Below are 17,790 nucleotides of genomic sequence, written 5' to 3'. Positions count from 1 at the left end.
ATCATGCTGCATCCCCCCCCATCCTCCATGTTGCACCCCCACATCATGCTGCATCCACCCCATCCTCCATGTTGCGCCCCCACATCATGCTGCATCCACCCCATCCTCCATGTTGCGCCTCCACATCATGCTGCATCCCCCCATCCTCCATGTTGCACCCCCACATCATGCTGCATCCCCCCCATCCTCCATGTTGCGCCCCCACATCATGCTGCATCCCCCCATCCTCCATGTTGCACCCCCACATCATGCTGCATCCCCCCATCCTCAATGTTGCACCCCCACATCATGCTGCATCCCCCCCATCCTCCATGTTGCGCCCCCACATCATGCTGCATCCACCCCATCCTCCATGTTGCGCCCCCACATCATGCTGCATCCCCCCCCATCCTCCATGTTGCGCCCCCACATCATGCTGCATCCCGCCCATTCTCCATGTTGCGCCCCCATATCATGTTCCATCCCCCCATCCTCCATGTTGCGCCCCCATATCATGTTCCATCCCCCCATCCTCCATGTTGCGCCCCCATATCATGTTCCATCCCCCCATCCTCCATGTTGCGCCCCCATATCATGTTCCATCCCCCATCCTCCATGTTGCGCCCCCATATCATGTTCCATCCCCCCATCCTCCATGTTGCGCCCCCATATCATGTTCCATCCCCCTCATCCTCCATGTTGCGCCCCCCCCCGGGTTGCTTGTTCGGCGCTGTCTTCGGCTGTAAAGCGCTTACCTGCTCCAGGCGGCATCTCCGGCGGCTGCACCTCCCGTTCTCCGCGGTGGTGGTGGTGGTGGTGGCGGCGGCAGGATCTCACATCTTCCTTGGCGGCGGCTCCATGTCCCGTCCTCCTCTGCGCGGCGCTGCCTCACGCTCCTGTGACCTCTGCACAGTGAGCGCACGGCAGCACGTCGGGGCGGGGAGCTGATTACAGCTCCTCTGACCCCGGAAGTAAGTGCCGGCGCGCTCACAGTTTCATTTATATTCGCGTGTTATAGACGCGACTATAAATGACTGTGCGCCCCCTCCCTCCTCCAAAAAGGCGCCGGATTTAATAAAGAGTTTGGAGGAGGGAGGAAGATTTAAAAAAAAAAATTTTTTTTTTTTTTTTAAATTTTGGTTTGGGCGCCGCCCCCCTGGAAGGCGCCGCCCTAGGCACGTGCCCTCAAGTGCCTAATGGCAAATACGGCCCTGTCTCCACGCCATAATCCCGCCCACCTCTAGGCAATGAAGCCAGCCCCAACCAAGAAGTAGGCGGTATTATTAGCATGGGGAGCAGCGAATATTCATTCTCTTTAATATCGGGTACACATGATTACTAAGCTGCCCGCTTACTGCTATGATTGGGTGATCACGTGTGTCTAGTATTAGACATTGAAAATTTAAAGCTCCCCAAACCCATAATCCCGGCTGTGGGGAGCAGTGAATATTCTGGAAGCTTACTGAAAGAAAATGCCCGTTGACCTTCAGAGCTAAGAAGACGTTGTAGACAATCTGTTCCAAGCAAAGACTGAAGTTTATTCTCAGATAGCAACAGAGCAGATAAGACAGGTTATGCGGCAGGATGACACACAAAGGTGTCTTGCAGAACAGCAGAATTAGCAACAGATGAAGAAGAAGTGTACCCCGAAAGGCATGTGGGGCTCTTATACATGTTAGACAAAGGAAAGCTCATACTGCAGAGAAAGGCGTATACGTTGGAGAACAAAGAATATAATGATACATCATGACATTATTTACGAGCATTGCGGTAAAAACTTATTGTATTCCTATGGGCATCCATGATACTTTTCACTAGTTCAGCCATGTCGTCATTGCTGACATTTCTGATCCCTGAAGGCGCCTCTACTTCACATAATTCTTCACACACTGACAACTCTATTGACAACTTAATTTCTTTATCAATTCAATACACCTGCTATTCATGACGACACATCACCATCTATCAACTGACGCAATTGTATTCTTCTATTCGATTTAACCTTTTTTGGACCTTTTCTTATACTTGCTAATTACACTGATGTCATCTCTATCTCCTCTCTGGGGGGAGAACTCTAGCCAGTGCATCTCATTAGCTGCAAAGTTACCGTATTTTTCGCTTTATAAGACGCACCGGATTATAAGACGCACCCCAAACTTAGACATAAAAAAGGTAAAAAAAAAGAAAAATGGGGTCCGTCTTATACTCCGGTGTTCTCTTACCGGAGGGGGGCAGCAGTGCTGGTGAAGCGGGGGTCACAGGAGGCAGAGGTTGTGCTGGCAGGCTCGGCGGGTCAGTGGCAGCGGCATCCGTGGTGGCAAGAGCCGTGGCGTCCGTGGTGGCAGGAGCGCGGCGTCAGGAGCCGCGGGGCCCGTGGTGGCAGGAGCCGCGGGGTCCGTGGTGGCGGCAGCAGTAGCAGCGGCGGGTGAGTCGTGCAGCAGGCCGCTGCAGTGAGTGTCCGCGGTCCCGGTTCAAATGATGGCGCCTGGAGCGGCGCATGAGCAGATAGAGCTCTCATCCAAGAGCTCCATCTGCGCACGCGCCCGCTCGCGGCACCATTATTTGAAACTGGGACCGCAGACAAACTGGTTAACTTGCTGCACAGCCGCCCTACCCGCACGCACAGAGTGGCAGCCAGCAGGCTGCCCGCCCACCCTGCGTGAAAGCGGCCGGGTACCTGTGCTCGCGTGCAGCAGCCGGGTGCCTGTGTGAGGGCGGCAGCCGTCTGCCGCCCGCACGGGCACCCGGCCGCACACCGCACCCGCCCGCACACGGCACCCGCCCGCCGGCCGCACACGGCACCCGGCCCCACACAGCACCCGGCCGCCGCCCGCACACAGCACCCGACTGCACAGCACCCGGCCGCCGGCCGCACACAGCACCCGGCCGCCGCCCGCACGCAGCCACGGGTACCCGGCTGCCACCGCACGCGAGCACAGGTACCCAGCCGCTTGCACGCAGCCACAGGCACCCGGCCGCCCGATCGCCGCACAGACAGGACCCCTAGGTACCGCTATATTCGGATTATAAGACGCACCCCTATTTTCCTCCCAAATTTTTGGGAGGAAAAGTGCGTCTTATAAAGCGAAAAATACGGTAGTTTGCTCAATTCTTCCCAAGATGGCTGTTAGATACTTACATGGTGAAGTCACTTGCCAGCATCAGAAGAGAACACCGTGCACCGGAAGAGCAGAGGGATGGGGAGTATAATCATTTCTTTTATTATGTGTGCAGTGTGATGGGGAAATATATACTGGCATGGACCCATGATGAGGGCTATATATATACAAGAATGGGGACATATATACTATGACAAGAATCATATATACCAGGATGGGATAAAGATGGGCAATATATATACCAGGATGGATATACAGTATACACAAGGATGGGAGACACATCAACAGTACCTGTAAGGGGCCCAGGATGGGTGACATCAGTACAGAATTGGGGGATTTTATCCCAGTAACAGTGTCAGCAGCAGATCCCCCCCCACCCCCCCCCCTAAACAGTGCGTGATGACCACATTTTTTGTGTCAATCTTTTCCCCTATATTATTCCTTCAAAACCTAGGTATGTCTTATGGTCCAAAAAATACAATAAGTTTAAAAAGAAATAAAATGGTTCTTTTCCTCACAAATTCTTCCTTGAGCAATTGTAGCCAATATTTTTATAAAACCCTTTGAATTATAGTACATCATGATGGCTTCTCCTGTGTGACTCATCGGACAACAGGATCTGATTAGTCTTAAAAACATTTGGCAAATTCTGAAAGCAAGAATGGCTGCTCCGCTCTGTTGGTTTTCTGATGGTCGGCAAGACTTGATTTACCAGTTAAACATTTCAATTATTCACAACATGAAAAAGGTTCCTTCCCTGTGCGGCTTCTTCACATGTTTAACAAGACCTGATTTACTAGTAAAACATTTCCCACATTCTGAACATGAAAATAACTTCTCCCCTGTGTGAGATCTTTGATGCACAACAAGAACTGATTTCTGAATAAAACATTTCCCACATTCTGAACATGAAAATCGCTTCTCCCCTGTGTGAATTTTATGATGTCTAACAAGATGTGACATCTGAATAAAACATTTCCCACATTCTGAACATGAAAATGGCTTCTCCCCTGTGTGAGATCTTTGATGCCTAACAAGATATGATTTCTGGATAAAATATTTTCCACATTCTGAACATGAAAAAGACTTCTCTCCTGTGTGTGATCTTTGATGCACAACAAGATCTGATTTCGCAATAAAACATTTCCCACATTCTGAACATGAAAATGGCTTCTCCCCTGTGTGAGATCTTTGATGCACAACAAGAACTGATTTCTGAATAAAACATTTCCCACATTCTGAACATGAAAATGGCTTCTCCCCTGTGTGAGATCTTTGATGCCTAACAAGATATGATTTCTGGATAAAATATTTTCCACATTCTGAACATGAAAAAGGCTTCTCTCCTGTGTGTGATCTTTGATGCACAACAAGATCTGATTTCGCAATAAAACATTTCCCACATTCTGAACATGAAAATGGCTTCTCCCCTGTGTGAATTTTATGATGTCTAAAAAGATTTGATTTACTAGAAAAACATTGTCCACATTTTGAACATGAAAATGGCTTGTCCCCTGTGTGAATTTTATGATGTCTAACAAGGAGTGATTTTTTAATAAAACATTTCCCACACTCTAAACATGAAAATGGCTTCTCTCCTGTGTGACATCTTTGATGCTCAACAAGTTCTGATTTCCAAATAAAACATTTCTCACACTCTGAACATGAAAATGGCTTGTCACCTGTGTGAATTTTTTGATGTCTAACAAGATATGATTTCTGAATAAAACATTTCTCACATTTTAAACATGAAAATGGCTTCTCCCTTGTAGGAACCGTTTCATCCATTTCATATTCCATATTCCTTCTGTAACTTCTATTCTGCTTACAATTCTGTGATAAATGGGAATTTTGGGCTTGTTTGAAAAACTCAGATGATAGAGCTTTCCGAGGAAGGACTGGATTTATATCTGGGACAACAGTATGCTCTTCATATGTATCATGTGGGATACTTTCACCATCTGTTATAAATTCGGAAGATATTAGAGATCCATCTGAACTCCCATTACAGTCATCTGCTAAAAATAAGCACAAAGTTATTAATTTTTAATATTATCTTGAAAGTACATTTATTTTTTTTAAACCATAACATCAGAAATTAAATTAGGGAAAAAATTATTCTGAATCTGTTGTCCAATATCGAGATCTAAAGGCCCCTTTACACGCTACGATTTATCTGACGGTATGTCATCGGGGTCACGGTTTTCATGACGCACTTCCGTCGTCGTTAACGACGTTATTTTGTGTGACACCTACATCTGACTCCGAACGATCTTAAAAATAGCGAAAATCGTTGATCGTTGACACGACGTTCAGTTTCAAAATATTGTTCGTCGTTTGGAACGCAGCAGACATATTGCTACGTTTGACACCCTGCCAACGACGAACAACATCCACATGACCGCCTTGGTCAAACAATATCTCGCTGAACGATGTAGCATCATTTGTGAGATGGGTACGTGTGACCGCTACAAAATGACCTATGAGCGATCTCGGCAAATCGACAATAATCTTGGTGTGTCACATCGCTAACAAGATCACTAGTGATATCGTTGTGTGTAAAGCGGCCTTAAGAGTTACATCTTTGTTAGTTTGGCTCTCCCATTCCTAGCACCAGTTCTCTGGAATGTGCTACAGTAAATAATCTGATTGATTGTCACAATGTGACTGCAGGATAATGAGGGACAGGGTGCTCCTATACTGTCCCTCACACTAGGGGACCCTAAGCTATTCTTAACCTCTGGATTACCCCTGAAGATGGAGATGCCGGAGTCTCGTGCATTACTAGTCTCCTGACTAGATCTAATCTGTGATTCCCCTGGGGAAGAAAGGGACAGGAATATGATGGAAACACAGATTAAGACAGACGGGACACATTGCAGACTCACAAAAAAAACCAGTGAGAGGCTAAGGAGAAAAGCAAGAGCAGGAAGGCAGCAACAAAAATGACAACACGGGTTAATACCACCACAGCTCACAGTAATAATGCACAAAAAACACCCATAAGTCTGGATCACAACACCTCGCCAGATCAGTATAGGTAAACTATAGCTGGCATTAATGAAATAGTCCAGCCAGCACATACAGAACGGGAGCAAACAATACTTTTTCCTCTACAGCATGTGATCACAGACGTTAACAAGCAGCCCAGCAGAGAATAACTCTTACTAGCCTGCCCAAGCCTTGGTTTGATGCCTGCGTCTCCCTGCGCTGCTCACAGACATCAGAGAAATTTACATGCAAAGTACCAGAGTCTATCATTTCAACAGATCCTGACGCTGCCATGTCAGTTGGCAAAACCTGCAAACATCTCCTTGAAACATTGATCCACAACATAGACAATTTCAAAGAGGTTTTTTTCAAAGACGAAAATAAAATAAAGACAGATGCTGAAAATTCAAGTGGGTTGTCTGGGACTGTAACGCTGATGACCCATCCTTAGGCTTTGTAACCAAAGCAGGTAGCAGGGTCTTGCAGCCTGTACAGATAAACATTAGGGTTCAAACTCATCAAGACCGGTGATGTACACTGAAAAATGACGTCAGGGACTGGAGTGAGATTTCTGGCATAGGGAACATCGCAGTTTGTTATGAATTAGAGAAGAGGTGGCATCACACCCTTCTTCTGGCCAAGCTCTGCCCATTTTGGCAAAGCTGGTTAAAATTGTCGTGAACAAACACACACACACACACAGAGAGACACACACACACACACACACACACACACACACACACACCAGCCTGTCTCCTCTTCAGCTTTAGACTCCTCCAATTGAGACCTTTGGTCACATGACGTGATGTCAAAATGGTCCTTAAGCAGTCCTATAATCGGTATATAAACACTGGGGCCCCTGGGAGAAAGGGGGCCCTGTGCAATTGCCCAGTTTGCTCTCCCTTTCCCCTAATGCCAGTTCAGCAAGCCAGCCTGTCTTCTGTTCAGTTCTTTTAGACTCCTGCAATTAAGATACCTTTGGTTACATCATGTCACATGACTTTGAAGCCATCAAAGGTCCTTAAACAATCAACCTCAGAATACAACTGATGGGGTCTTTAAGAGAGTGGGGTCTTGAGAATTTGCGCAGTTTGACTCCTCCCAACGCTGGCCCTGACTGTAACTAGAGCTTATTTATGGAGTAGGGCTTATATTTCAAGCATTCTTCAAAAATCCCATAAAATTGTGCTAAGTGTTATGACTGCCCTACTGCAGAGGTTTCCTACATTGGCTCATCAGAATCCCAAACAAAACCCCCCTTTTTCACCCGTTAATAAACACGCAACGCCATTATTTGGATAAATTGGCCAAATCAGCCCGGTTTATTAACAAACATTATAACAAATAAAATAACCCTTTATAAAATAGCCATTTTCCAATGCAAGGGCGGTTCTTGGAGCCCCAAAACCTGGCGGACACCAAGTATTGTTACCAAACCATCCAGCATATTTGCCCCCAGCTGCGACCACAAGCACGGGGGCACCACCTTTTGCCAGAAAACCGTGTCCCTAACCGACTCTCAGGAGACCCCACCCCTGGAGAGCCCCCCAAGTCCGCCAGGCAATTACCATACCAGAATAAACAAGAGGGGTGGTTCCCCATCTATCTAATGTACCACCCCCCACCCCGACATTTCCACCGACTCCAAGAACCCCCCTTGCCACCGCCACCATGAGCATTACCTGACACCTCATAATGTGAGTTACCCCACCAAAACCAGTGCCCGCTCTACTCCTTGTATGCTCAAGGCCCACAGACCAATACCCACGGCAGTCAGGTGCACACAATCTGATCGCCAAAAATTCCCCTCCCCCGACTCCAAGTCCCTGTGTCGAACTACAACTTCTCCATTCCTGGACACAAAATTTCCAACCCCCCTGTTGACATTTATCCTGGTCTTGTCGATCCTCTCCAGGGACCGAGCCCCCCGCCACACCTTTATGGAAACAATATCCGACCAAACCACCCTGAGGGTAGGGCAGATTGACCAAAGGCGGAGCAGGTCGTACCGGATATCCCATATCAACTCTCGACAGGGGCGGGCCCCTAAATCATTTCCCCCGACGTGCAACACCAGCACGTCCGGGGGGGCGATCTAATCGGGCGAACCGGTGAAAATCCACCAACACTTGCCGCCATCGCATGTCCCGCACCCCGATCCAACGAATGATTACCTCGCCTCTGGAACAACCCAACTGCCGACCATTGCGCCGCACATCAGCTCTCAGTGCCCCCCAATAAACAAATGAATGGCCGAAAATCCAGACCAGGGGCGTACCACCTATAGAAGGAAACAAAACAAAAAAGGGGGGGAATATAACAGCCGAAAATCTGACACACGCCAATAGCTACCATTAACTTAAAAACAACATCACAGGGGTTTGTTTGTTTTTTTTTTATTTTTAAAATACCCCGCCAGATCAAAACACGCCCCGACTTCCACAATAAATGGGGGCGGACGTACAGTCTGAACCGCCTCGACTCCCATCTGCCTATCCTCTTCACTGTCTCCATCGGGAGCCCCCACCTGTCAGCCTCAGTCGCTGCTCCAATGCGAAACGAATGGGCTGAAAACTTGTCCGCCTGCAACCCCAACCTCTCCAGGAATTTCCGAAAAAACGCCACAAACTGGTGTGACACCCTAGAGAATCCAGGTAGTCACAAATAGGCCCCTGCATTACACCATTCTCGCATTAGGTAACATACAGCCAACCACTACAACCTAGTCACCCCCTTAGGGATAGATAGACACAACAGTGGGCGTGGCCAGGTGGTTGGTGCACGCCCACCCAGGGGTCTAGACAGCCCAGGGCGGGAAAAAGTCAGAGTTGTCAAGAGAGTTGTCAGGAGAGTTCAAGTGGAGAGGAGGTGTGCTGGGGCTGTGTGCAGCTCCAGCACAGGAGGTGAAGTTGAACGGCACCATGGTAGGAGCTCTGGGGCCATTGGTTAGGAGGCAGACGGTGGTCTCTGTCACCAGGAAACGGGAAGACGGTTCGGTGGAACCGAGACGTACCGGGCCAGGGTCGTAGCCCGCCGGTACAGGCACGGGGAACTGACCCGGAAACCGTAGCACAAAGGGGGGTACTCGGACCCTGACGCCAACAGCCAGAACCAACTGGAGTTGGTTAATTAACCGATTGAGGCCAGGACTAGAGGCTCTGTCAAACCCAAAGTCCCTCATAGAAGACAATAGCCCACCGAGAAGGGATAGGCGGCCACCGCCAGGGCCCATAGATCCCACGGGCCAGCGTCTGCGGGCACGGCTCCTTAGGCCACATCCAGCCGGGAGCGGACTCCACGTTCCATACGGGGAAGTCAATCACCTTGAGAAACACTGCAGGAAAAGGACTGAGACCACTAGCTGGGTGCGGGACCCTGGATGCATCCGGCCGCGGCACCGGCCACCACCACCTTGGTTTAACAGAGACTCGTGTGTTCATTCCTAACTGGGAGTACACCAGCACCCTCGGCGGTTGCCATTCTCCCCTGCACTACACCCACCGGGTCCCAGGGCCATCGTCCCTACCCACGGAGGGGTTAACAGATTCTGCACAACATCTCCCCCGGGTGCCCTGACACAGCGGTGGTGCCCCAGCTTACCACATACCGTGGGTGGCGTCACTAACTTAACACAGCTCCGGCCGTACATTTACGTCCCCAATCCATAAACCCCTTTTTGATTGAAGTGACCGCAGGACCCCCGGGTCCAGAGACCCTCGAGCCACCCACAGAAGGTCCGGATCCGAGCAGCGCCGGCTGCTGGCACGGGTGCGGCACACTGGTAGCTGGACAAAAACGATCCATCCTGATGCTTCAACAACGGGCCCAGGCGGTCAGCCCCTAATTCTAAATACCGTTTAAAATAAGATGCTGGGCACCTCAAGGACCCCGCCAAAGCCCATAAAGTGACCCTTCTCCCACGGCCAAATTGATCCGTCTTAGACCACCGGATCCAAAATTCTACAGAGTCCCCTAAATCGACTGTGTCCGCTCCCAAAACACCCCCCTCCCAGGATGACGCTGGGGACACCAATTCGCCTATGCTCATAGCTCCGAAGAAAGCCCATGAAAATACCAATCGAAACAGAACCATTTCAAAATATGAAACACACACTCGCTCCAACTGAACACCCAGCTCTTCCAGCAGCTGGAATGACATTGGCCTCCGACTGTCCAGTCTATGAAGCCCCTTCCTCAAGCCCCTCACCGCTTGCCGAACCAGAAAATTCTTTGTTATGTCCACAACCCCCCGTAATTTCCAACCAAACGCGACCCCCACCATATACCAATTAACCCTTGAAAAGACCACTGATCCAAAGCCATCCTACACAACCAACAAAGTAAGGCACCTACAGAATCCTCCACAGACTCCCCTGCCCCAAATTCCTGCCTCCAATTCGTCCATTCTCTCCAAGCTGCTTCATATGCAGCCCACGTACCAGCAGCCAGTGACGCTCTGATCAGCGAGCTCGCCTCTCGAACACCAACTCCAAGAGCTCCGCCGGCGCGAGGCTCCAAAAATGATCCCACTGCAAGCGAGAAAGAGAATCAGCAATGGAGTTCTCAACCCCCGGTACATGCACCGTCACAACCCACGCATTAAGGCAAAGGCACCGCAACACAAAGTACCGCAACAAGCGGACAACCGGAGGAGATGCACCCGACAAGTTGTTAATTACCATGACAACTGACATGTTATCGCAGTGAAAACTGATTTTTAGTTGCTAAAATGCTCTCCCCAGACAGACACTGCCACCATAATTGGAAAAAGCTCCAACAACGTTAAATTCCGCGTAAACCCCGCTTCATGCCATGCCTTTGGCCACTCTCCCACACACCAAGTACCTCCGAAGTAAGCTCAGAAGCCTGTACCACCTGCTGTGTCGGTGAAAAGCTCACAATCAAAATCATCTACGACTTCCGCAATCATTAGCGACCGGCCATTGTACTTTTCTAAAAAAACTTCCTCAGACTGCCAAATCCTCCCTAAGGTCCTTGGTCAGCCTTATGTAATCCTTGGGGAACGCACCCTGGATGTCGCCGACGCCAACCTTTGTGGAAAAACCCAGGCCAATGGGCATAATACGACAAGTAAAATTCAGCTTGCCCAACAGAGACTGAAGGTCCCTCGACTGTATTTTTTTAAGGCGAACAGCTGAACTCACCTCTGCCCGTAAAGCTGAGATTTTTTCCTCTGGCAGCCTGCACTCCAACACGGTATCAATCGCGATACACAAAAAATTGAGACAAGTACACGAGCCTTCTGTCTTATCCTGAGCCAAGGGGACCAAGAACCGGCCAGACAACCATTGCATAGTCCTCAACAACGTCTGACAAACTGCCGACTCAGCAGGGCCAATGAACAAAAAATCGTCGAGATAGTGAATCATTGACGAGAGCTTTGCCACGTCACACACTGCCCATTCTAAAAAAGAACTGAATGCGTCAAAATAAGCGCAAGAAATGGAACAACCCATCGGCAAACAACGATTAACAAAATAGGATCCGTCCCAAAAACAACCCAACAGATGCATGCTCTCAGGGTGCACCGGCAGCAAACGGAATGCCGATTCGATATTAGTTTTTGCTAGCAATGCTCCCCTACCACATCTCCGAACCTATCTGATGGCTGCGTCAAACGAGGTATACACCACAGAACAGAGTTCCGGGTCAATACCATCATTCACCAATTAACCCTTGGGGAACAACAAATGCTGAATGAGCCAGAATTTGTTCAGCTCCTTCTTTGGGATGACCCTAATGGTGATACGACCAGATTCAGAATGGGGGGGGGGGGATGAAAACGGACCCGCCATCCGACCAAAAGCAACCTCCCCAAGTAGCTTTTTAGTCATAACCTCTGGGTGGCGCCTTGCTGACAACAAATTCTTTAACTGAAAAGGAACAACATGATGAAGGGGGGTGGGGGGATCCTGAAACCAACACGAAAACCGTCTTCCAATAACACTGCCTTGTCCCGCTTAGGGTATCTATTTAGATAAGAGGCCATCTCGTGAAGCCTCACCGGGCTCCCCCCCTTTTCCAGAATCTCCCTCTGCCTTGGGCCTTCCCTTCTTAAAGCAACGAGCCGCTCCGTGGGAGGAACCTCCACAACCGGAACACTGATGCTTAAACTTGCAGGAGCTTCCAAACTTGCACTGGCTGTCGTTAAACTGCCAGCACACCCCTGCCTTTGCTCCAACACTACCTGCCTGGTCCCCGCTCCCCCAACAGTATGTTGGCCGGCCGACTTGGCCCCCCTGTGAAAGGGCTGACCATAACGAGCCGGTGCCATAACTTTTAACCATAACCAGATATCCTTCTGATCCCATCGTATACTGGGCCGCACAGCTTTCCGCTGCCTAAATTGTTCATCATACCGCAACCAAGTCTGCCTGCCATAAATCCTATGAGCTTCCGCTATAGCATCCATATAGCAGAATAGCCCACAACAATTATCCGGCGCCTTTTCACCAATAATGCTAGCTAGGATCGCAAAAGCCTGCAACCAGTTAGCAAACGTTTGAGGGATCAGCCGCCACTTCCGCTTTTCTTCCTCCTCCTTCTTGCAATCATCCTTCTTTTTCTTATCTAAATTAAACTTCTCCAGAGGGAGGAGGGAAAAGATCTCCACGTACTCATCCTTCCAAATCTTTTCCTTCACTTCGTCTTTAAATCCCCCCCCAAGAGGGCCCTCAAAGTAAACGTACACTTCCCTTCTGGCCCTATCATCCAAAATAATCCTGTCCCCTTCGTTATCCGTGTCCGTCTGCCCGGGAGCCGCCACGCCATCCCCAGCAGCCGCCTCACTCTCCGTCGGCCGAACAACAACAGCCGATGCTGCCACCCCAGAACTCGGTACCCACGCAGGGACGGGAGACCCGACCGCCCCCCGACTCGACCTATTCATCAGCTCCAACAAATCACGCACACCCTTCAGCACGTCGCTGAGGCTACCGATCTCAACACCCGCCTCGCTCGGCCCTGCCACCCCGAAACCCCCCATGCCCTGCGCCTGGCCACCGCAAGCCCCCGGGGAAACTAAACTAGGTGAGGACGTACAAAACATAGAGGCATACTCACCAAGTTGCGTCGGTACACGAGACCCACCAGCCGAAAATCCTGACTCCAGATGACGATCCCCTCTGGAATGGCCCCGCACGAAAGCGTCTTCAGCAGCTCGACCAGGGGGAACCTGGGAGCCTGCCATGCTCGAACCTGGTCGGACGACCAAGGAGCAGACTGGATGATGAGATGCAGGCTGGCTCGCCCCCGATGCCGCCCGTGTCCATGAAGGCGACCTCCTCCTGGAACGCGACCTTGACCGCGAAAAAGACCTTCTCCCAGGGCCCCTGCCATGCTGGCGAATTTCAACGCGGCGCTGAGCTCTCTGACGACGACCGTCTCCTCCTCCCTGAAGGTGACGCGTGCCTGGACCGCGACCTCCCTGCCGGTGATGACATCCTCCGCTGCAGCGCCACACACCTGTCAGACGACTCCGACACGGCACGCGCTGACCTCCTGCCCTGGCATCGCAGACGAGGTTCCTGGATCAGACATCCTCCGGACTTCAGACCCCGGGGGCCCTGCAGCACTCACATCTCCACGCTGTCTAGCAGTCCCCCCGACTGGAGCATCGCCAGGAAGGACCGCCACCATCTTGTCGTAGCCCTGAGCAGTAGAGGCAGCTGAGCTGGTCACATGATCCCTGGAGGGACCGCCCACCTCCACAGGTCCTAGCCGCCGAGAAGGATTACTCCCCCGCCTGCTCCTGCGTGCAGACACCGCTGTAGTCTTTCTGCGAGGAGGGTCTTTGGAGGGGCTCCTATGGCGCCGCTGAGGACCAGAAGCCACATCAGGTGAGAACCGCTCCGGCGCCCTCGCCCTGCGCGCGCTCCGGAGCGGAGGGGGGCTCAGCGTCGGCAGCAGCTTCTGAAGCTCCCAGGATCTCCCGGATCGCTGTCCTGACCGCCGCTCCATCCTCGCCGCCAGCAGCAGCCCGAAGCTGCTCCAGGATCTCTGCCAACGTCGCCATCAGGTCGGGGGGGGGAAATCGAGTGACGTGACACGGGTGACTCGCCCACCCCAGGGCTATGGGACACCCGGTGCTGGGCCAGACTAGTCCGGGGGTCGTCAGTGGTGGCGGGGCCCGACTCCGTGACCCTGGGGGGGTCAATTAATATGGCGGATACTTTGCGGGTGATTAAAGTTTATAATATTCATGACGCCACCTGTGATTTGTGGCTATTAAGCCACCGCTGCTGTATGGGGCCTCCGGGGCTGGTGGAATGGCAGCTTGGATGGTCCTGCTCCCCACAGGTGGCGCGGTGCCCCGGGGAAACTGTTGGTGCTGATGGAAGTCTATGCAGTGATGGAAGTCTATGCAGTGATGGAAGTCTATGTAGTGCATGCGAAATAACAGAGGCAACACCAAGGGTGCAGTTTCAGGTTGTTTACTCACAGTTTCTGGGTTGTAGCACACTGGTGCCTCTGGACTGCTGGGACCCACTGTCAGGGACCTCCGCCGATCCTGGGTAGACCTGGGGGCAAAAGCCGGTGCACCCTTCTATCGTGTCTCCTCTCTCGGTCGTCTTCTAGGCCTTGCCTTTGCTGGATGAACCTGGCTCGGCCTCCACTACAGCCTCCGGAAAAGGAGGGCTTTCTTAGCTGGAACTTCACCCTCTTCCCAGAGGTTCTGCAGTGGCTGTAGCCCTGGGCGCTCGCAGCCACCCTGGACCTCGGTGTTTGCCTTTGGAACGGACTTCGCTTCCTCCAGCTTCTAGGGACCGTTCCCTGTATGCGGCCTGATCCCTCCACCTGATGACTTTGTGGAACAGACCACGAGCATGAAAGCTGTCTGTGGCCCTGGAATCCTCTCTGTTCTGCTTGGTGTCACCTGGACCTAGCTGGGTCCCAGGGTCTTCACCAGGAACTCCGCTCTCTTCAGACTTTTCTTGAGGTAACTACCTCCTTCTCCTCTCAGTCTTCACTCTCTCCCTCCCTGAGTAGTGATGGGTAGTTTGTGAGTGAGTAGTTCAAAATAAACTAATCTTCAGAGTGAACTAGTTCATGTAGTCACCATCCTGACAGAGATTACTTCATTATGAACTAAACAGCAGTGTGAGGAGACAGAGAGTGATTCTCTACAGCTCCAGGAGGCTCCTGCTCTCACACTTGAAAGTAGTAAAACACTAGCACACATCAAATACAAATATAATAATAATAATATTAATAAAAACTGAAATTGCACAGTAGACGGACACAGCTCATATGTGTGTATGAGAGAGTTTGTGTATGTGGTTCATGCCCCTCACCTGTCTTTGTGATAAGATCAACCTCCTGTAGTCTAGAAGATCAGTCTTGCTAAAATCTTTACCACTGGCTCCTGTTCTGTTCTCAAAATGGTGGCTGCTGAACTGCTCCTCAGCTCCCTCATACACGTTCACTATGGGTCAGTACTCTACACTACCACAGGGGGCGCTGCTGGGCTCAGTGAGATGCATCAGACTGAACTAGGCCGTCCTGATTCATTCTCAGTAGAACATTTAGTTCAGCAGTTTATATAGTTCATTTAGTTCATTTAGTTCACAGGTCACATGATGCATTTCCTATCAGCTCCTCACAGGATAGGGTGGAGAGAAATACTGAACTAGATGAACTAAATGAGCTAATCTTTTGAACTAATCTTTTCAGTGAACTAGTTCATGGTGAACTAATCACCAAAATGAACTAGATTTCCCATCACTATCCCTGAGGTAAACTGAAACTAACTGATTCCTGCTTCTACTCTAACACTAGCTGTTGGCTCCTCCCACCTCCCTCTTGCTAAGCTCCAACCTATGGGAGAAGGGATGGGTCTTACGGCCCCTCCCAGCATGCAGCATGGGAGGGTAGCTGCCACTATCCCCGGTCCCTGTGTGTGCCTAAAGGCCCAGTCACACACAACGACTTACCAGCGATCCCGAAAACGATGCGACCTGATGGGGATCGCAGGTAAGTCGCTGGGAGGTCGCAGGTGAGATGTCACACAGTCAGATCTTACCAGCGATGCAGGAACAATACAGGTCGCAGTAGCGACCTGTATAACGATCTCAGCAGTCACTGTGACCCTGTCACACAGTGTCAAACACAGCGATGTGTCCTGCCCAGCAGGACATCGCCTTTGAAGAAAATGGCCTGGACCATTCTGCAACGACTGCAAAGAGATCTCACAGCAGGGGCCTGATCGCTGGTAGGTGTCACGCATAACGAGATCGCTAACGGGATCGCTACTGCGTCACGGAAACCGTGACTCAGCTGCGATCTCGCTAGCGATCTCGTTATGTGTGACGGTACCTTTACAATGGGTGTAGTGCAGATTTGCCTGTGAACCGGCGTTTACTCCTTTCCTTACCCAGGATGGGACATCACACCTCTGGCTGCGGTGCAATGACTCTGTGGCGACGGAAGCCTCAGGGGCGCCACACGGGGACCTTCCTCTATAGGTACCTCGGGCCAAAGTGGTGCCCCCCCTCTCTCCCTGGACATTATATATACAGCCCCCCCCCTTATTCCCTCCCCTGGCCCTATAAATCAAGCCCTTAAACTCCTGACCCCCGCAGAAAGCCCGCTCTTTCTATAACATTACAATTAACCCCTTGTTGCCCTGCAAAGGTGAGTCATGGGTCACTACGCCCATGGCTCTGCCCCGGCTCCTTTCTGCCTTTTTTGGACTATGTTTAATTTTCAGGGAAACAGGGTATTTATGAACCCTCTGCAGGTCTTTGAGTTGCCATCATAACAACATAGAAAAGGCACTAGAAACAAACTGAAGGAAAGACAGAGCAGAAAGCCTAAAGATGTAAACACAAAATTAGTGCAGAAAGAAAATGAATAGATATTTCTTACACGATAAAGCTGGAGGAGACACATCCTGAGGAACATCGGGGTCTTCTTGTTTACAGTCCTGTAGGAGAAGAGGACGGGGACATCTCTCTGGTGTTGTCCTCTTACTGGATAGACCTGGAGGAGACACATACAGGGGCTGAATTCATTCCTTACATACAGATAATTATAGGCCGTGTGTATTTAGTCCTGTCTATTACCTGGTGATGTGAGGGGCTGGGGAGCCTCCATCATGACGTCCTTGTACAGATCTGTGTGTCCTTCTAAATACTCCCACTCCTCCATGGAGAAATAGACGGTGACGTCCCGACACCTTATAGGAACCTGACACATACAATGATACCGTCACCCCCGATCCCTTCATAGCGTTACTGTATAATGTCCCAGCATTCCCAGCAGTGTCACCTCTCCAGTCAGCAGCTCAATCATCTTGTAGGTGAGTTCTAGGATCTTCTGGTCATTGATGTCCTCATGTATCGGGGGGTGAGGTGGAGGCCCCGTGATTGGGCTCAGGGGTCTTCCCCATCCCTCAGACACAGGGGCCTGACAGTGCTCACTAGAGGTCTTCTTCACTACTGTGTAATCCTGGTTATGGAGAGACACCGTAATAAATCTCACTACAGACATTTCCAGAGTCCTCACCTCTCCAGTTCTGTCCATCTGTTATTCCCATAGATAAGAATGATGTAATGTGACGTCATCAGAATCTCTCACCTCTCCAGTAAGCCGGAAGAGGATCTCTAGGGTGAGGTGTAATATCCTCTCCGCCATCTTGTCCCTGTCCATATCCATCCTGGACAGGAAATTTTCTGAAAAC

At 50.6% G+C, this 17,790-nt stretch overlaps 1 protein-coding gene across 1 annotated transcript; it reads right to left on the bottom strand.

The window, feature by feature from the left end:
* Nucleotides 1-3,496: 3,496 nt before the first annotated feature.
* LOC142273134 (uncharacterized) lies at nt 3,497-17,306 on the bottom strand. Its single transcript, XM_075332517.1, has 3 exons — nt 17,174-17,306; nt 16,977-17,090; nt 3,497-5,116 (listed from the first exon to the last, which is right to left on the bottom strand). The coding sequence occupies exons 1-3, from the start codon at nt 17,304-17,306 to the stop codon at nt 3,831-3,833; spliced, it is 1,533 nt and encodes a 510-aa protein (XP_075188632.1). The 3' UTR covers nt 3,497-3,830.
* Between the last annotated feature and the right edge of the window lie 484 nt (nt 17,307-17,790).

Source organism: Anomaloglossus baeobatrachus, unplaced genomic scaffold (genome assembly GCF_048569485.1).
Source record: "Anomaloglossus baeobatrachus isolate aAnoBae1 unplaced genomic scaffold, aAnoBae1.hap1 Scaffold_358, whole genome shotgun sequence".
NCBI classification, from domain to species: domain Eukaryota; kingdom Metazoa; phylum Chordata; class Amphibia; order Anura; family Aromobatidae; genus Anomaloglossus; species Anomaloglossus baeobatrachus.
This window is presented reverse-complemented; position numbering and strand designations above follow the sequence as displayed.

Excerpts from the sequence above, each read along its gene's own strand:
- LOC142273134 (XM_075332517.1), bottom strand. The coding sequence starts at position 17,306 with ATGTGTCAGGTTCCTATAAGGTGTCGGGACGTCACCGTCTATTTCTCC. Across the intron at positions 17,091-17,173 it reads CCAGCCCCTCACATCACCAG|GTCTATCCAGTAAGAGGACA; the intron begins GTAATAGACAGG and ends TGTCTCCTCCAG. Across the intron at positions 5,117-16,976 it reads GTCTCCTCCAGCTTTATCGT|CAGATGACTGTAATGGGAGT; the intron begins GTAAGAAATATC and ends GCTTATTTTTAG.